General features: G+C 37.0%; 1 protein-coding gene across 1 annotated transcript in view; it reads right to left on the reverse strand.

The window, feature by feature from the left end:
* Positions 1-14,937, reverse strand: part of emilin2a (elastin microfibril interfacer 2a) — a 34,464-nt gene extending 19,527 nt beyond the window's left edge. Inside the window, exons 1-5 of the mRNA XM_087240980.1 lie at positions 14,796-14,937; positions 12,260-12,399; positions 11,614-11,739; positions 7,813-8,000; positions 5,785-7,695 (exon numbers count right to left, since the gene is read on the reverse strand). Coding sequence (XP_087097106.1) covers positions 5,785-7,695; positions 7,813-8,000; positions 11,614-11,739; positions 12,260-12,396 — 2,362 coding nt within the window. The 5' untranslated portion in view covers positions 12,397-12,399; positions 14,796-14,937. The remainder of the gene's footprint in view (positions 1-5,784; positions 7,696-7,812; positions 8,001-11,613; positions 11,740-12,259; positions 12,400-14,795) is intronic.
* Positions 14,938-17,659: the final 2,722 nt, after the last annotated feature.

The raw sequence follows: 17,659 nt of genomic DNA on the forward strand, positions 1-17,659 counted from the left end.
CTTTCTGATACTCAGAATCTAATTACTTTCAGTGTTAAAATCTGTTCTCAGAGCTGCAGCCTGTTTGTTTCAGCATCTATTGGCTATAACCAAGATGCATTATAAAATATATTATTGTAATGAGAAAATGTAGACAAGAATGTACCACATGCTAAAACAGTACGAATACTTTATTAGGATCTGTATGGAAAATATAATAAAATGTGTTGTAAAATTTTACATTATTTTACTCAATGAATAAAGTATATTTAATTGATTTTACTGCTTACTATGTCAATTGTAAGAGCTTATTAGCAATACTAGATCTTGGGTCAGAAAAAAAATATACAATACATATACGCATATACAATACACCTGCCTTAAAGTTATCAAGTTTTAAATTTGGACAGTAGAGATGAACGAAATAACTGGATTAAATGGGATTGTGATCCAAAATCAACACACATCTTAATGCCATGTGTAAATGCTATTTTCTCAGAAAGCTTTCCATTTTAAGTACTGACCCAATCCTGCTCAGCTTAGCTGTATAATTACAATACATTGGTGTACACGCAGCTAGTCTGTTCATATCTTCACACAAAGTAAAACAATAGTATAAAGGCATTCAGCGAGAGCTTCCCTGACATTATCTTGACTGAATGATATCAATCAGCAGGAAGAGAGAGAAAGGAACGAGGACATGGCTGATAAGAGTGTGGGGAGGAAGGGAACTCTATTCTTTTCCATTTTTGGGGGGTACTGGGAGAATGCTAAACAACAATGTAATTGCCTCACAAGTGTTTCCACAGAAAATGGAAATGGTTCCAGATGAGTTCAAGAACTGAAATAAAGTCATTGTCTCCAAAGCAAGAGATTTTTTTTTCGTCTGAACACGCCTTAATGATGGCCAGAAAGAAAAAGTGAATCAACATTAGTTAAGGGCGTTTTCTGAGCAGCCCTAAAACATTTCCAGGCTTAACTGTGTCTTGAATCATGAAAAAAACTAATGAAAAATCAATAAAGAGCCATTAAAATACATTAGAAGAAACTGAAGTTGGTCGCTTTGTCACAGAGATGCAGCTGGATGGGCCGTTCCTGTATTGTGCAATGTGTCTCTGGCGTGATCTGCAGCCAAAGAGTTTGAGTAATGCTGAAGCTATTCAGGGATAAGGTCTATTGTGTTTCTGACTTGAAAGTTTTAACTGTATCATCTCCTAAACTGTAAAAAATCCATAAATTCAGTTTTTTCATTTTGCTATTAATTTACTTTGGGTCCATGATCTTTCCTCCAACAACATTTGATGTTGAGAAGTGTGAAAATGTGAGTTTTTTTTTTTTTTTTTTTTTTTTTTTACATTTTCAATACATTGAAGTAGTACACTGTTTGGGTTGGTGTTGTAAATTATGATTTAAAAAAACTGGCAATAACCTGCCTGTACAGTTATTTTATGAGCTTAATCATGATGGCTTGAGATACATACATACCAACATACTGTTATACAACATAAAAGTCTTCTTCTACTTCTGCCTTACATAGTGTACATGATCATGTGGCTGAATGTGTTCGAACAGCCACAAAAGACCACCTACGCTTTCCCTGTTGCTGGTAAGTCATGCAGCATCGTTTTTTTTTTCATTCATTAGTACTCGTGTGTCGCACTGAGCATTCCTGTGAATGTAATGCAGAGTGTGACTAAATAACAGGGATGGGTCTGGATGAATTCAGAACACAAGAAACACATCTGAACTCATATTAATGCTAAGAGAAAACAGTCAGGCTTTTTGGCTGACGGCTTGTGATCTGACCACTGAAATGCATGTTAATAGCATCCGGACACATGACCGTAGAGATGGCATTACCGCAGTTTAATAATTAGCCTCTAGATATTATTGTAATATTTTATTTATTTAGTTTTCTTAAACTACAGAGACAACTTTCATTTTTCTTTATTTTTTAAATCGACCTTTTTGTTTACTTTTACAGGTTCTCATAAGAAAGGAGTATTCATAAGACTGTCATGAAACTTTTTTTAATCATGACATGACTCGTGTCATGAATATGAATAAGATTTTATTCATGCTTATGAGAACTGTCAGAGTGATATTCGCTTAATGTCATTTTAAATCCAGAGGTAACATTGTTTGAGATGTCTGTGACTTGATCAAATACATCAAAATCTTTGAGTGTATATGAAGTTTTAGCTCAAAATATCCCACAAATCATTTTTAATAACTCTTTGAAACTGCTCCTTTTAGGCTTTAATTGAAATTGTGTCATTTTGGAGACTGTCACTTTAAATTCAAATGAGATTGTGCTCCCAACCCTCTTTACAAAAGAAATAGGAGCTACAAATGCCTGTCTATCTGCATAGTGGCAGAATCAAAACAGAACGAATGTTATCTGTGAAAAACTGGAATTGTCAAAAGAAGTGGCTTAGAGATAGGTAATCTATGGAGATGCTGTGTGCATCCTAAAGCTCAACAATTATACTGCCTCTTAGTTGCTAAAATTTTCTTCAACTGGTACAGAACTACAGCACTGTAAAAACAAAAGTTGACTTAACTTAAACATTTAGGGCAGCCAGCATCATTTTTGAGTTAAATGTACTTAAACCGAGTCAAGTGCAGTACTTGATTGAAAGTTAAATCAACTCAAAGAAAAGCTCTCCAGCAAAGGTTTTTTATACAGTGAGTGTGAAATCTCTAATAGCGGATGGCTGCTCCTCTCACTCAGGGCTGTTTATGGTAATGAGAGAGGGTTCATCATTAATGGGTGGGGCTTTCCTCATCTGATGACATGTACAGAGGGTAAATGTCAATCAAAGTGTCTTTGCAGACTGTTCTGTTTTTATGAAGTTTGTTTAATAAAAAATGTAACTGATTATTTTTTACCATTAGAGGTTGGCTATATTAACACACTCCATTATCAGGTTAGGCATGTTGTCTCGGGAGAGTTAGCTGGATTTGGTTATTAACGATTTGACATGATCCAGGATCGTTTCGTTCTTCAAAACTGATCTAAGAGTTGTTCTCATAGCAACAGTTCTGCTAGCTCAAACCTGGTCGGAAGCAGGTTTAATAAACGTGTTTTAACAGTTAATATTCCAGTGATTTGATGCTTCACACAAGTTGCAGACACCTTTACCACCTTTATTCTTTACACCAAAAATCCGCTCTAACTGTAAAACTAAAAGAATTGCTCGTGATGTAAAGTTATTGCATATCATATTTAACAAACCGTTGACTGCGAATTTGATGTAATTTTGCTCACATGGATAATTGAATATTAATCAGATGATGTCACTATGCTGCTGTGCCATCAGCCAATCGTTGCATTGCTGATCATGATTTCGAGGATCGATAGATCTGTCCTTCACAACTAACGCAGCGATCTCAGATCAGTTCATCCAGACATTTTAATCTGATTCGCGAACTTGTTTGAAGAACCAAATTGGCCAGAGATCAGTTATCAAGATTAAAAGATCCAGAATCTGCCAAATAATCTTAGATCATTTAGGCGAAGTACGAAGAACGGACCCCAGGGCTCCCGCCTGGTAAATTAGCATGTAAATTAGCATGTAAGTTCTTATGAACATCTCCTTTAAGGAAAGTGTAAATGCAGTTAGCATTTAAAGAGAGTTCACCCAGAACTGATAGTTCTGTCATCATTTACTCACCTATTTGAGTTGCTTTGTTCTGCTTTTGTTCACAGAAGCAGGTTGATGGTACACATTAACTTCAATAATAAAAATATTATGTAAGTCAATAGGTACCATCAACCAGCATTTTGTCAAAATATCTTCATTGTGTTTAACAGAACAAAGAAGCTCATAAAAGTTTAAAACCACGTGAGGGCGAGTAAATAATGAGGACATTTTTATTTTTGAGTGAACTATAACTTTAAGCTTAAACTTTAAGCTTAAACTTTTAACAAAATGGATCAAATTATAGAAATATTACAAAGTAAAAACGACAAATACTGTTAATAATAAACTGTTAATAAAACATGTTTTCTGGTTTCTAAATGTTGTTTTAATTTAGAAGGTTTCATGCTCTCTTATGGGAGCACCTCACTACATACAGCATGACACTGAGGCTTTAAGTCTTTTTTGTTGTCAATATATATATCCACACTTTACATATTCGGGTCGTACTTGCGCTTCAACATATTTGTTGCAATAATTAAATGACATTTCACATGTCAAACGGTAGGGTTGTCGTGCACCAAAATAAGTAAAAATGTAACTTTTGTTGTTTTTTTTTTTACCACACACCGCGACCGACCAGTTGAGAAACACTGGTCTAATGCACTAAAAGGAGCCAAAGACTCATTTATTCAGGTGTCAGACTACACTGGTAGATCTCTATTCCTTTGATCTGCTAAAAAGAATCAGGTGATAAAAATTTTTCGTTTAGGAGTCAGAATACATGGATTGTGCTGTAGGCTATGCTTTTGATTTACACAAAAAAATAACTTGTTAAAAAGAGTAATTTATGGGATGTCAGATTACAGCAGTTGTGCTGTATGCTTTTGATTCTCAAAAGAAACTGATAATAAGACTCATCTGTTTGGGAATTGGGCCACGTTGATTGCTGTCTCGCACAGTAGGTTCAGTAGCATTGTTGCTTTATTTTTTGTCAGAGGATTTTACAACTTCCGACTGCATTAGATTTAGCGTCTTTAATACTTTAACGCTACACTTATTTTTTATTTAAGGTTAAAGGGCAAATTTATTGTGTTAACACTGTATAAATATTAAAATTACTTTTAAAATCCCAAACATGTAAAGACATACAGATCTTTGTGACACTGACCGGATCAGCGCAGTAACTGTTTAGCCACAGATCTTGGAAAAAGAGTTTGTTTCAGCAAGAGACAGACCCCCGCCCTTATCAGGAATGATGACATCACCCTTTAATGGACGTTAAAGAGAATGTGTTCTCTGGTGACATCACAGTCAACTCATAGCTGAACATCTGCAGAAGGGTGTGGGAATTCATCACCTCCTGAGGCCCGTACGTTGACTTTGGAGCTTAATGAGTACCAGACCTGCCTGCAACTCAACATGCTGCCAGTTCTAAACGTTATAGGCGGAGAAAACCGAGCATGACACAGTGATAATCTAAGACCACACAACTCCTTCACTCTTAAAAACCACAGAAGAACACTAAAACAATATTTTATATATATATATATATATATATATATATATATATATATATATATATATATATATATATATATATATATATATATATATATATATATATAATGTTCCAATGTATACATATGAAATGTACAGATCAAGACTAAAATAAAGTAAACATTTCCGCATTTCAGATAATAAAGGATCTAAGCTTTCAAGAAAGGTAACTGAAACTACAACTGATCAAGTTTTGGATTTGTGAAAATAAAAGGCAAAGGGATCTATACCAAAGCACCTAACTGTTGTTTTGACATATTATAGGCACATTAAAAGGGCACAGGAAACTCTTGCTGGCCCCCTGCCTCTCTAGAGCTTAGAGGCATACAAGCTATTGTATACTATATGTATCCCCTTATTGCTTCAGCATGGAGAAAGGTTGCACTTCAATACATAGCATTCCATTGACTCCAGATTAATGGAAACACCACATTTGGTAACAAATGCCTAAAGATGAGATCACCAAAATCGGAAGTTGCACGTTGGAAAGCAAAAACAAAGACAGACTTTTAGGAGAGCTAGTTTCCATTTTCTAACCCTAACTGGCTAAATGTGGGCATCTGTGGTTTTCTCATTTTGCCATTAACTTCTGAAAGCTTACCTTGTTCTTTACTCGTATGGTCCTTATGAATCTGTTTAGCCAGTCCTGCTAGCTGGCTGTGAAAATTCAGAAGGGAGTTCTGAAGAGTTAAGATCTCTCCTGAATGACTTCCCAGGGTGTTATTCATTTGTGCCACCTTCCTCTCCAATTCCCCCGAAAGGTCTTGGATATTGCTCGCTCCACCGTCAAGCCGTCTGCAGATCTTCTCCAGAGCCTTCACCCTGTCATCCACTGCAGAGACACCCTCAGCTACTCCAGTTGTGTTGACTTTACACATACTCAACTCTGTGGTCACTCGGACATTCAGTGCATCCAGTTTGTCTTTTAGCTCCGCAATCTGGTTGTGGCTTGGTCTGCCAGTTTCTGCCTGAAGAGATGGATTGTCAACCTGCCCTGTTTGGCAACAAGTGGAATTCAAAGTGTGAAGGTCTTGGCTAAATTTGCTAACCGTGTCTCCCAATCCTGTTATTGCCCCAGACAAGCCAATTACATTGTCACTCAAAGCATGAAGTCTTTTGCCGGTATCCTGCATATGGGCATTGATGAATTGTTTTTCAGGTGACATCCTAATAGTATCCTCTAATGCGTGGATCTTTGCTATGCTGTTTACAAAATCAGAACGCAAAACATCCAGATCATTTCTGCAGAGTGTCACATCCTTCACAACACTTTCTAGACCTTCAGGCTTTTTGGAATCAGAGGGTTGGTTGCTTTTGCAGTTGGTAGAACAATTTTGCCCAAGTGTACTAAACTTGTCCTCTAACCCCTGTATAAGGAACTTGTTTGCAGTAACCTGAGTTTGAAGTGCATCAACAGAATCACTTGAAATCAGAGGAAAGGAATTGTTGTTCATTTCAATCAACATGGAAGTGAACTGATCCTGAATACCATCCAGTTTCTGATCAAGAAGTTGATGTAACATAGCTACTTCATTCATTATGTCCTTGGTAAGTTTTTCCTCCACATAGAAACAATAAGTCTCTGCGTTCCTCTCAGTGACGTTCATCCTGTCCTCCAGGTCCTCCAGGCGTGAACCGATTATATCTTCCATCTTCAGTGAGGACAGATGCTCAAGCTCATTGTCCATTCTGGCATTGAGGACCCGATGAGCCTCTGCCACTCGAGCTATTTCCCTCCTCAAGTCACTGTAGTCACCATCAGTTTTTCCAATGGTCGTTTGGCGGTTTGTGGGCATGAGACCATCAGACATGGACAAATCCAATCGGAGCTCACGAATCTCCTTTCTAAGCTCAGCTTCCTTGTTGTTCACTAGATTGGTGAGGCTCCCGTAGCCGTTCTCCTGTCCTTCTTCACATGTTTTTTGAAGAGACTGAATCTTTTCATCACATGCCGTTTTCAGTTTGGTCATCTCGTCTTCCAAGTTTACAACAAAATCCTTCTTGAGCTTCTCAAATTTCTCATCAACGTAAGCCTGAAGGACGTCTACATCTTGAGAAGAATCACCCGCAACTGGTAGGCTTTGAGAAGCACTATCCATAAGCATTCGGATTTGATTGTCATGTCCCGTCACTGTTCCCCGCAATTCCTCAAGAGCTTCGTCTTTGGTTTTGAGAGCATCTGTGACGTCATTGAGTCTTGCCATCACCGTTTCCATTTCTCTTTCTCCATGAGTTTGGCCTCTCATAGCCTGGTGGCCGTCAAGAAGCACCACACTCTCTTCTGTGCCTCCAGTTCTTGCGCTGTCAGGTGAAGTCCTGTCATTGAGGAGGGTAATGAGCATCTTGCTGGTGTCCTCTTGTATGTCTGTCCGCAGGTTCTCTGCCATACCTGTCATGGCAGCTTGAAGATCCAGAACTGTCTGGCTGAGACGTTGCACTTCTTCTTCCAACATTCGTGTTCTGTCAGCTCCTCTTCTCAAGTCATATTGTACAGTTTCCCGCCGCTCTGGTCCTGTGGTAACGAAACGTATAGAAACAAATCACCATTAAGATCATTTAAACCTAAAAAATGAATACATGCATTAGAACATACAGAAACAACATGCAATCATTGTGAAAGATTCCATACTTTGTGCAGTTCGAGTTTGTCCATGCTGTGGATATTGTGGGTATGATTGTGGATTCGCTATTTGTCCATTTGGAAAGCCTTTAACTTCCCTGCAGTCTGGACCTTGATATCCTGGACAGCACCGCCATTCTAATTCAGTCACGGTCTTGTATGCTATCTTATAAGTTGGACGAAATCGAGTACGGTATCTGAAAAAAAAAACATTGATTATGATGATTTTACATGCTGTGAAAATCCAAAAACAACTTGACGGCGTAATCTCATTTAAAACTGATTTCGTCAAACTATTATTTACTAAACTTAAGCCACTTATTGTTATGACTTTGAACCGTGAGTAATGGACCCTGAAGTATTGCCCCTATTACAGGATGAAAGCAAAGGTAAAGGCAAGTATTAACTTGAACAGACTGAGAGGGATTAATAAAAGGAGTCTACTTGCCTAGTCTGCCTAGCTTCACTTAATGGTGTTGATCTTGTTACTTCTGATGGATAATGTTGCAATTAGAAGGGCAATCATTCTAGTTATTATGCCACAAGTTGAGCCAAGTGATTAAAGTCACAGTTGCTTCAGATGACAGCAAGGAATTTTATATAATGCTTCTAGTGAACAGTCAAACAAAGCCACATATGGCAGTCCTGAATTCCTTACATGACATGATTTTCTAAATAAAGGAGAATGAAATCATACACCATAAATCCCTGAAGTACAAACTGTATTAAATTGGCAACTCTGCCTTAAAATATAGCACTGAGTGTCTGCGTTTGTCAAAAAGATTTCATCTTAGTGTACAATTTATTGTATATTCTGTAAAGCCTTCCAGTCTCCACATATTCAATCAAACACTAGTCTGACCCAATGGGCTTTTAAAGCAAACAACAGCTTACATCATTTCTTGTGACTAAGTGCTGTAGCACAAACAACCCTCTGAGAAGCATTTTCTATAAAAACATCTCAATTCTGTCATAACAATTCTAGACTAGGACATTCAGTTGAGTTAATGAATGTCTTTAGTGACTTTTAATCTAAACGTTTACTACATAGTAAGTGAAACTGCCCTTCTGAAAGTGAGATCTGAAACAGAAAATTAGTCAGCAAACTACAGGGAACAGCTTGAGTACATCTTGCACTTCACTCTTGGCATTGCCACAGAATCAGCACAATCTGGAAAATCGAAATCAATAAAAGGTATTTAAAAAAACACTACAAGAGTTAGTTTCAAGATGGCTGATGTTCACCACTGAGGACGTATGTATGACTGCACTTGTTTTGAGTCAGTCCAGACCAGAGTATGTGAGTAGTTGGAATCCAAGTGATTTCTTGAGGAATAAAGAGGTGCTTTGGAAAATCCCGAGTGATTACAAAAAGCAGGGTGGGGAATCTCTGTCATTCCTTTCCACTCACACATATACACTGTTCCAGAAGGTCTTTCTACACTCAAAACACATTTATCCACCTTTTAAGCTGTGAATAGGTTTATATTTTGTTTAATTATTAGCATGTAGCACCATGCTTCTGCCAAACATGACATTTGGATCCACCATTTGTCCTCACATTTACAAAAGTGAAAAATCTTGACTAGATTTGAGTTATAAAGTAACACATCTGAGAAAGAAAAAAAGTCAGAATTGTTAGAAAATTTTCAATAAGAGTATATGCACACACAGACTTTTCATTTAAGCCAGCTAGCCTTCGGTGAACTGTCTTTCCATTATAAAATTGCTACGTTTAAGGTCTGTCTTCTTTAAAAATCAGCAATCTTCACTGCCTGATAGATATACAATATAAAGTGAGTCTCAGACCAGACAAGAAGCACTGCATCAAATTCCATTTCCCCTCACCATGTCTTTAAAATATGACAGTTTATTTTACCCCAGTATTTTCTGCAATAGCCTGCTGGTACTGACAGAACTAACGGTTACTAGCAGTACTTTCATCTTGTTTTACGCTTGGACAACAAAATGAATGCTTAACTCTAATTATCTGAATGTATTGTAATTACATTAAAACAGTGATGCTGTAAAAGGAACGCTTTGAAATTGAAAAAAAGAAAACATTAAAAGCGTTCAGAACATCGCTTTGTTGGAGAAAAGCAGATGTTATTACTGTTCGCCCTGGGCCAGTCCCCCTTGTCATCAAGTTACAAAGGTTAGGAGATATACAGACATACAAATAGAATGAATGTTATGAAAACTAAAGTTTGTTGTGCAGTTGGCGGTTCACTTCTGTTATTTGGTGCGATAGCAATCATATCACAAGCGAACCGTATCAGAGTTCGCACAAATCGTGCCCTAGACCACCTCTTTCAGGCGGACTTGAGTACAGTTCACGGGTGTGCACCCGAGTTTAAAAGACAGGTTCACACTAGCTAAGCGTACCGTACTTTGACGTCAAATGAACCTGGGTGCAAACCAAAAGTGCTAATGTAAAATCATCCTAAATCATCAACAGAACCGATTGGAGTGTGCATGTGGTGCCATTTTTTGTAACAACATGCTCAATGAACGTGCAGCTTGCACATTAACTTTTTTGCTCTACTACATAATGTGTGAACTCTTGTTTTTACAATAAAACAAATAACAACATACTGCTGAAGATGACAAAAACACCAGACATCATTTTGATGGATGCTTGTGTGAGGAGGAAACTAAAAGTTGCAATTCTGTTTTAAATGAGGAAAGACATTTGAATTGATTTTAACTTTTGCAGAGAGAACTGGACAAGGATGAATCTTTAAACGTACATGTTTAACCCTTGTCTTTATACACTCTATCAGATGTAGTTTTTAACTGCAAAACATGATCTGAGTGACTAGTCCTATTAATGTTTGCAATTATTCTTACCAAACAATCTAAATGTTAGTTTTATATTAACCCTTTAACTGAATGACATTACGAAAAAAAATGGATTGCATTTCTTAATTCCTAATGTCGCTAATTAACACACTTAATTAATTTTTTTCAACACATCCCATAATTTGCAAAATATCAACCTCTACCAAATGGTTAATATGTCAGTTGAAATCAGTACGTAAATCAGAAAAATATGAAGTCGTCACCTTGGAATTATAAGGTTCTCTCTGACATTTTGCCAAAATTGGTCTATTGACATATTCTTATTAAATGACAACTTACTTACATTATGGGAGTTTTTTTTTTTTTATATATATAAGTTGTTTACATTTGAGGACTTTTTATTTAAAAAAAAAAGTTACACACATACTGTCTGCTTTAGAATGCAAAAACTTTAAGCTCTGTATCGCAAATGATTCAGAAAGCATATAGAACCTTATAATTCCAAGGTGACTAAGTGCAATACCAGTTTACTTAAAGCAAAATACAAAATAAAACATTTTAAAATACTAAATCACCTTTATTTATTGAAGTATGCCATAAAATATTTCAGACTCTCATTTAGCATTTTTTCTTGTTTTTATTATTATTTTTAGAACAAAACCAAAATCAATTGTAGTAGAGCAACAAGTTTGTTTTTTTGTAAACCAACAATGCTGTGTAATGTAAACCATTATTAAAAACATTTAATAATGTCATTTTTAAATGACTTTAACAGTCATTATTTAAAACAGTCAAAATATGGCCAACCATTTGGTAGAGCAGGCAGTTTAAGCTATTCTGGTAATGTTTAATGTCGTATACTGACATTCCTGTTTATGTGAAACAGGTCTAGTTAACGTGAATCATGGGATTGGTCAGTATAGTGTCTTTGAGTGCATTAAGACCATAAGAACTACTGACAACATCGTGTTTCCACCACACGCCCCTCCCGGTCTCTCGAGGACTTACATCATTTGTGGCTCACAGTCAGGCTGGTGCTCAGGACAGCGCGCGGCTTCAGGTTCAACGTGACTCTCCACGCTGCCTTGAACCGCGCAGCTCACATTCTTTTGGACGATAAAAGCGCACCAGTTTCTGTACAAATCACAAAAAAAGAAGAAACAGAATAAGAATACTGTGAAGTGCTTAAATATGTGGCTGTCGCACCAATTTCAGTGCAACACAGTTAAATATATTAAAACAGAAATATCTGAAACAGCATAAGAATATAATACGTTTTTGTGGTTGCAAAAAACCTAAAAAAATGGTCCAAAACTCGTTTTTATCACTGACTTCTGGAAGCGAGTGGTTTGTTTTATTATCTTCTTTTTTAATGAAAGCAAATTCTTTTACAACTGTGAAAACAACCATTGATATATTCGCCCACGGAGGAGAAGAAAGTTCAATAAATAAATCGATTGACCTCTTGTTATTTGTTGCTTTAGCGATAAAACAACATGGGAACAAAATAATAGCATTAAAATGTCACTCCAGAAGATTGCTGAGAGTTAAATAACTTGTAATTTGTGTGATATTAAGAACATGATATTGCGAATGTCACACACATGCTCACAAATAAGTTGTAAACCTTCAAATAATTACTTAAGCAACTTACTTATTTCGGTGCCTGTGAACGGCTCCTGAATACGCGTTGCCCTGGAACAGACTTGACGGGTATCCATGAGTGAGAGAAAAGCTTATGATGAATAAAACTAATAACTTTGCTCCAAACAATCGTGTATGGTAATTCATTCTCTAAAACAGTGGTTCTCAAACTTTTTTCACCAAGTACCACCTTAGAAAAAAATCGACTCTCCAAGTACCACCTTACGACGCTATTTTTTAACCAGTATTAAAAAATAGCGTCATAATCCTAATTAAGCAGCTACAGGTGTGCACAGTTTTAAAACGATGCAGATTACTTCTTATTAGTAAGAATATGTATTATTGTCAGTCACTTTAAACATTTGAAATAGTCTGAACATTAACTGTGCTTGCAGATAAAAAAAAAAAAGTTTTAGTTAAAATGTGCTTTTAAAAGTTCATAAAAAATGGCACTGTTCTTAAAAAGTAAAAAGAAAACTGCTGTACTTAAATCTAAAGTTTTCATAGTAGCCTATTCATCAAAAGCTGGAAATGCTGCTTGGTCCTTATAAATATAGGCTATATGTCATATTGCTACACTTTCAGACAAATCTTGAAATATATGTTAAATGTACATGACAGGGTTCATACAGGCACAGCCTAATGAAAATCAATTCCAGCAGCTATTTTTTTTTTCAAGACTGACATGCTATGTATTGAAGACCTGAAATGTATTCTCAGCAACCCATAAAACATTGCATAGGAATAGATACAAATAAAAACCATTAATAATACTATTTATTAATCATATATTAATAGTATAATAAACCTGCACTAAATGCTTGTGAAATCTTTTTTGTACTCAAGTAAAAATACTATTACACTGCTAAAATAACACAAATTTTAGTAAATAATACTAATATTAGGTAAAAGTACAAATTACTCTTTTAAAAAGTACTAGTTGGTTACTTTTGAAAAAAAATCTGATTTTCATTATGAAATCACTTTTTTTAAGTGTAAACCTAATTTAATGGTTTGATTGCTTACATCCCAAAGCTACATGTATAATTTGCACTAACAAAGGAAGTATAGTCAATTTTTCCTTTCATGACAATTAATCTTTTTCAATAGCACTGGTAAAACTACCACATAATCTTTAAGGCCATAGAGACACTTTTTGCCCATTTTTAAAAATATATATTTTTAAGCTTTGAAAGGTTAAATTAAAGTATATGGTAAAAAGATTTAAATTTAGCCTTTTATTTACATATTTTACACTATTTTCTTTACAATATGGCAAATTTGTTTCTTAAATAGCTGTACATCATGTAGATTTTATTTTACACTTGATCTTAATCTAAAATAGAAACGTAAAAAAAATACAAGTACACTGTCAGTAAAAAAATAAAACAAATGACTTCATTTTACTTGAGGTATTTGAAATATGACAACACTACATTTATCAAAGCAGTGCTTTAAGAGCCTTATTGTAAATTGTGATAAATAAACAATAAGTAGGCTAACAATGGATTGCTTTGACCTGTAATGCTTTAGGACAGATCAGAATACAGCTAAATGTATAAATCACACAAATACCTCATCCAGAAACATTTCCAGCATTATTATTTTGTCGTAAAGAAATAAAAAATGTTCCACCTTTGCTAAAAGTAAGTTTCACTTCACAACACAGCCAAATAAGAAGACTATTAGCATTGTCATCGATCATGTATCAATCTATTTCTAAATATTTGATAACTTTGAATACTTTTGACTAAATTTAGTTAAGGAGCAAAGATAAATAATGTCTACTTTAATAGTGGAGAGATCGCGATTGTATTCTATCTGAGCACACAGGCGATCATGAGAGCACTTGCAGTTCATTTGAAAAAAGCTTAATTAAGAGCTCGCATATCTGTTTTAGCGATTTGCGTACATGAATGCGCTCTCGTGTTAAAATAAAGCACTCGCCACATTTGCAGAAATGAGTAATTGCGCAATACCTCCATTCCCGCGCCGCCATTCAGACTGTATTTAGAGGAGTGACAGGTCAGAGGCGAGTCGACTGGCTGTTGGAGTGCGAAACGTGTATGAAGATCATCAAATAGGCAGGAAATATGTCCGCGGTTTAATTACTCTGCTAGACATCTCTGTAGTGAAAACATCCGAGAAGCATTATTCCAACAAAACATTTGTTTTTAAGTTGTTTTTTCTGTCTCTGCAACACAGAAAACCTTTGTCCCGCCCTTACGTTTCACGCAACTAGACAAGGTCGACTGTGATTGGCCACTTTTCATGTCAGTCAAATCACGCTTCAGAATCAATTCTTAAACTTCGGAAACTGATTTTCAGCAGCTTATGACACAATGCACTAAAATAAACACTCTAAGCACAGCGTTGTGATCGTACGCTTCACAAAACAGCCAATGCTGTTCACATCAATGTTATATTACGCATTAAAGGATTAAAAGTGTTAATTGTTTCTTTCATTATTTGGCGATTCCTCCGCGTACCACTAGGAGGAAGCCCGCGTACCACTAGTGGTACGCGTACCACAGTTTGAGAACCACTGCTCTAAAACAAAACGAAAAGCTGAACAGTGTCAGCGCGAGGTGATTTGAGCAGTGTTTCAGCCTCTGGAGGCCAGAGAATAAAGAGAGCTCGATCAACTCACGGCAAAGTTTGTCTAAATTCGACGAAGTCCGAAAAACTGAAGGTGGACTCTAGTCTGCAGGGGTTCAATCCGCCGCCTATCCGAAAGAAGGGGGTAGATGGGGGTAGGGGAAGTCATCAAAAAAACAATAGCGCCCCAGCACAACCCACCAAGCGTGTTTTAAATGAACGCAAGTTCTGAGCCCAATTGGAAACATCTGCTTTTATCTCTGTTACAGGAAACTATTACTTGGTGTTCACGCTGGCTAGTCAAACACATAGAATAAATCAAAAGAAATGCCTTCTGTTCCATTTGTTTACACAGAATGGGAAAAATACATTATACACAAGCAATCTCAGGGCAGTTTGTGGTTAATAACAGTCTAATAATAATCATCTACGTATTTGTCTGCATCAAAGATTAAATATAAAACGACAATCAACACATTTTAAAGCAATATCATAGATAGATAGACAAACACTAATAAACACAGATAGACTGATGGATGGATGGATGGATGGACAGACAACCAGATGGATGGATAGGTAGGTTGGTTGGTTGAACAAACAGACAGATAGAGGTATGGACAACCAGATAGATGGATGGATGGACGGACAACCAGATAGACGGATGGATGGATGGATGGATAGGTGGGTTGGTTGGTTGGTTAAAAGAACAGACAGATGGATGGATGGACAACCAGATAGATGGATGGATGGACGGACAACCAGATTGACAGACAGACTGGCAGACAGACAACGTCCGAGGCTGATAACGTCCGAGGCTCAGACACACTCTCCCAGTTCAAAACTAGATTAAAGACCTATCTGTTTAGTAAAGCATACACTTAATGCATCACCTAACCTGGGTTCCACACAGGCTTCTGCATCTTGCTTATATTCACTATGAACAGCAGCTACGCTAATTATTCACTTTATTCTCTATTTTCACCTGGGGATACTCATCCCGAGGTCCTCAGATTATGCGGAGTCACTGATTGGATCCAAGACCAGTGACGAGATGATCCCAAGGTTTCCATATCCAGGACCAGGCCATATCCTGAAATGCTGCTGCGCTGATGGTCATGGGAAGTGGAGAACATGAGTCTGATTCCAGTGATGCTCCAGGGACATACGAGTCTTCGCTGAGGCCATCTTCCAGCCCACCGCGGTGACTGAAGCTCTGCACAAGACTTTTGGCCAGCGAAGAAATTAAAATGGTCGTGCCCAACTGAGTCTGGTTCTCTCAAGGTTTTTTTTCTTCACTCCCATCAGGTAAAGTTTTTTTTTCCCTCTCCGCTGTCGCCACTGCCTCGCATGGTTCACGATTGGTACGCATCGATGAATTTGCTCTTCAGTGTTTGAACTCTCAGTAATGAATAAATCACACTGAACTGAGCTAAACTGAACTAAACTGAACTTAAACACTAAAACCTAAACTTCACTGTTCCAGTTACTATGACCATTTATGTGAAGCTGATTTGACACAATCTACATTGTAAAAGCGCTATACAAATAAAGCTGAATTGAATTGAATTGAATTGAACAGACAGACAGACAGACAGACAGACAGACAGACAGACAGACAGACTGAATGACTGACTGACTGACTGACTGACTGATGGATGGACGGACAACCAGATGAATAGATGGATAGGTGGGTTGGTTGGCTGGTTGAAAGAACAGACAGATGGAGGGATGGACAAACAGATATTTAGATGGATGGATGGATGAACAACCAGACAGACAGACAGATAGACTGATGGATGGATGAACAGACAACCAGATGGATGGATAGGTGGGTTGGTTGGTTGAACGAACAGACAGATGGAGGTATGGACAACCAGATAGATGGAGGGATGGATGGATGATGGATGGACGTAAAAGCAGATAGACAGACAGACAACCAGATAGACTGATGGATGGATGAACAGACAACCAGATGGATGGATGGATGGATAGGTTGGTTGGTTGAATAAACAGACAGATGGAGGGATGGACAACCAGATAGATAGATGGATAGATGGATGGATGGATGGATGGATGGATGGATGGATGGATGGATGGATGGATGGATGGATGGATGGATGAATGGACAACCAGATAGACAAAGAGACAGGCAGACAGACAGACAGACAGACTGACTGATAGATGAAAAACATGCACACAGATACTCACAGAATCACACACAGAGGATGGTCTTGAGTGGAGTATGAGGTTTATTTTAATTTCTTTATGACTTAAGCACTAACACTGAATAAACAGAACTTGTCATGACCTCAAGGAGAAGTGTGAGGGTGTGTGCTAAGTTTTAGAGTACATGATGTGTTACATGTGAAATGTGTGTACAATAAGATGATTTTCTTTGTTATTAACTACAGTAGTCAACTAGTTGGATGAGCATGTAAAGTGATTATAAATACAGCAGTTGAACAGGCTGACTCATTTTCTAAAACTAACTTCAGAACCTCAAACAGTTGCATAAGGGAGCCTACTCATGAACTGACTGACTGGCATTGTTTAAGAAAGATGCATCACACTCCTAAAAGAAAAAAAAATCAAGCCTTTCACTCTCAATTCAAGTAGGCATGGTGAAAGGAGATGACAAAGTCAACCAATATACATGATTAAATCACTGAAGATGCAATTAATTAGTCTATTCTGAGTGAATGTTAATGTGGTAATTACCACAAAATGGGATTAAACAAAAACAACAAATCACAGTTATTCGTCGAGATGTGGCATAATCGGCCCCTGGCATTCTTGTTGGTTTTTGTTGTTG

This window comes from Danio rerio, chromosome 2 (genome assembly GCF_052040795.2).
Source record: "Danio rerio strain M-AB ecotype USA chromosome 2, GRCz13ab, whole genome shotgun sequence".
NCBI classification, from domain to species: Eukaryota; Metazoa; Chordata; class Actinopteri; order Cypriniformes; family Danionidae; genus Danio; species Danio rerio.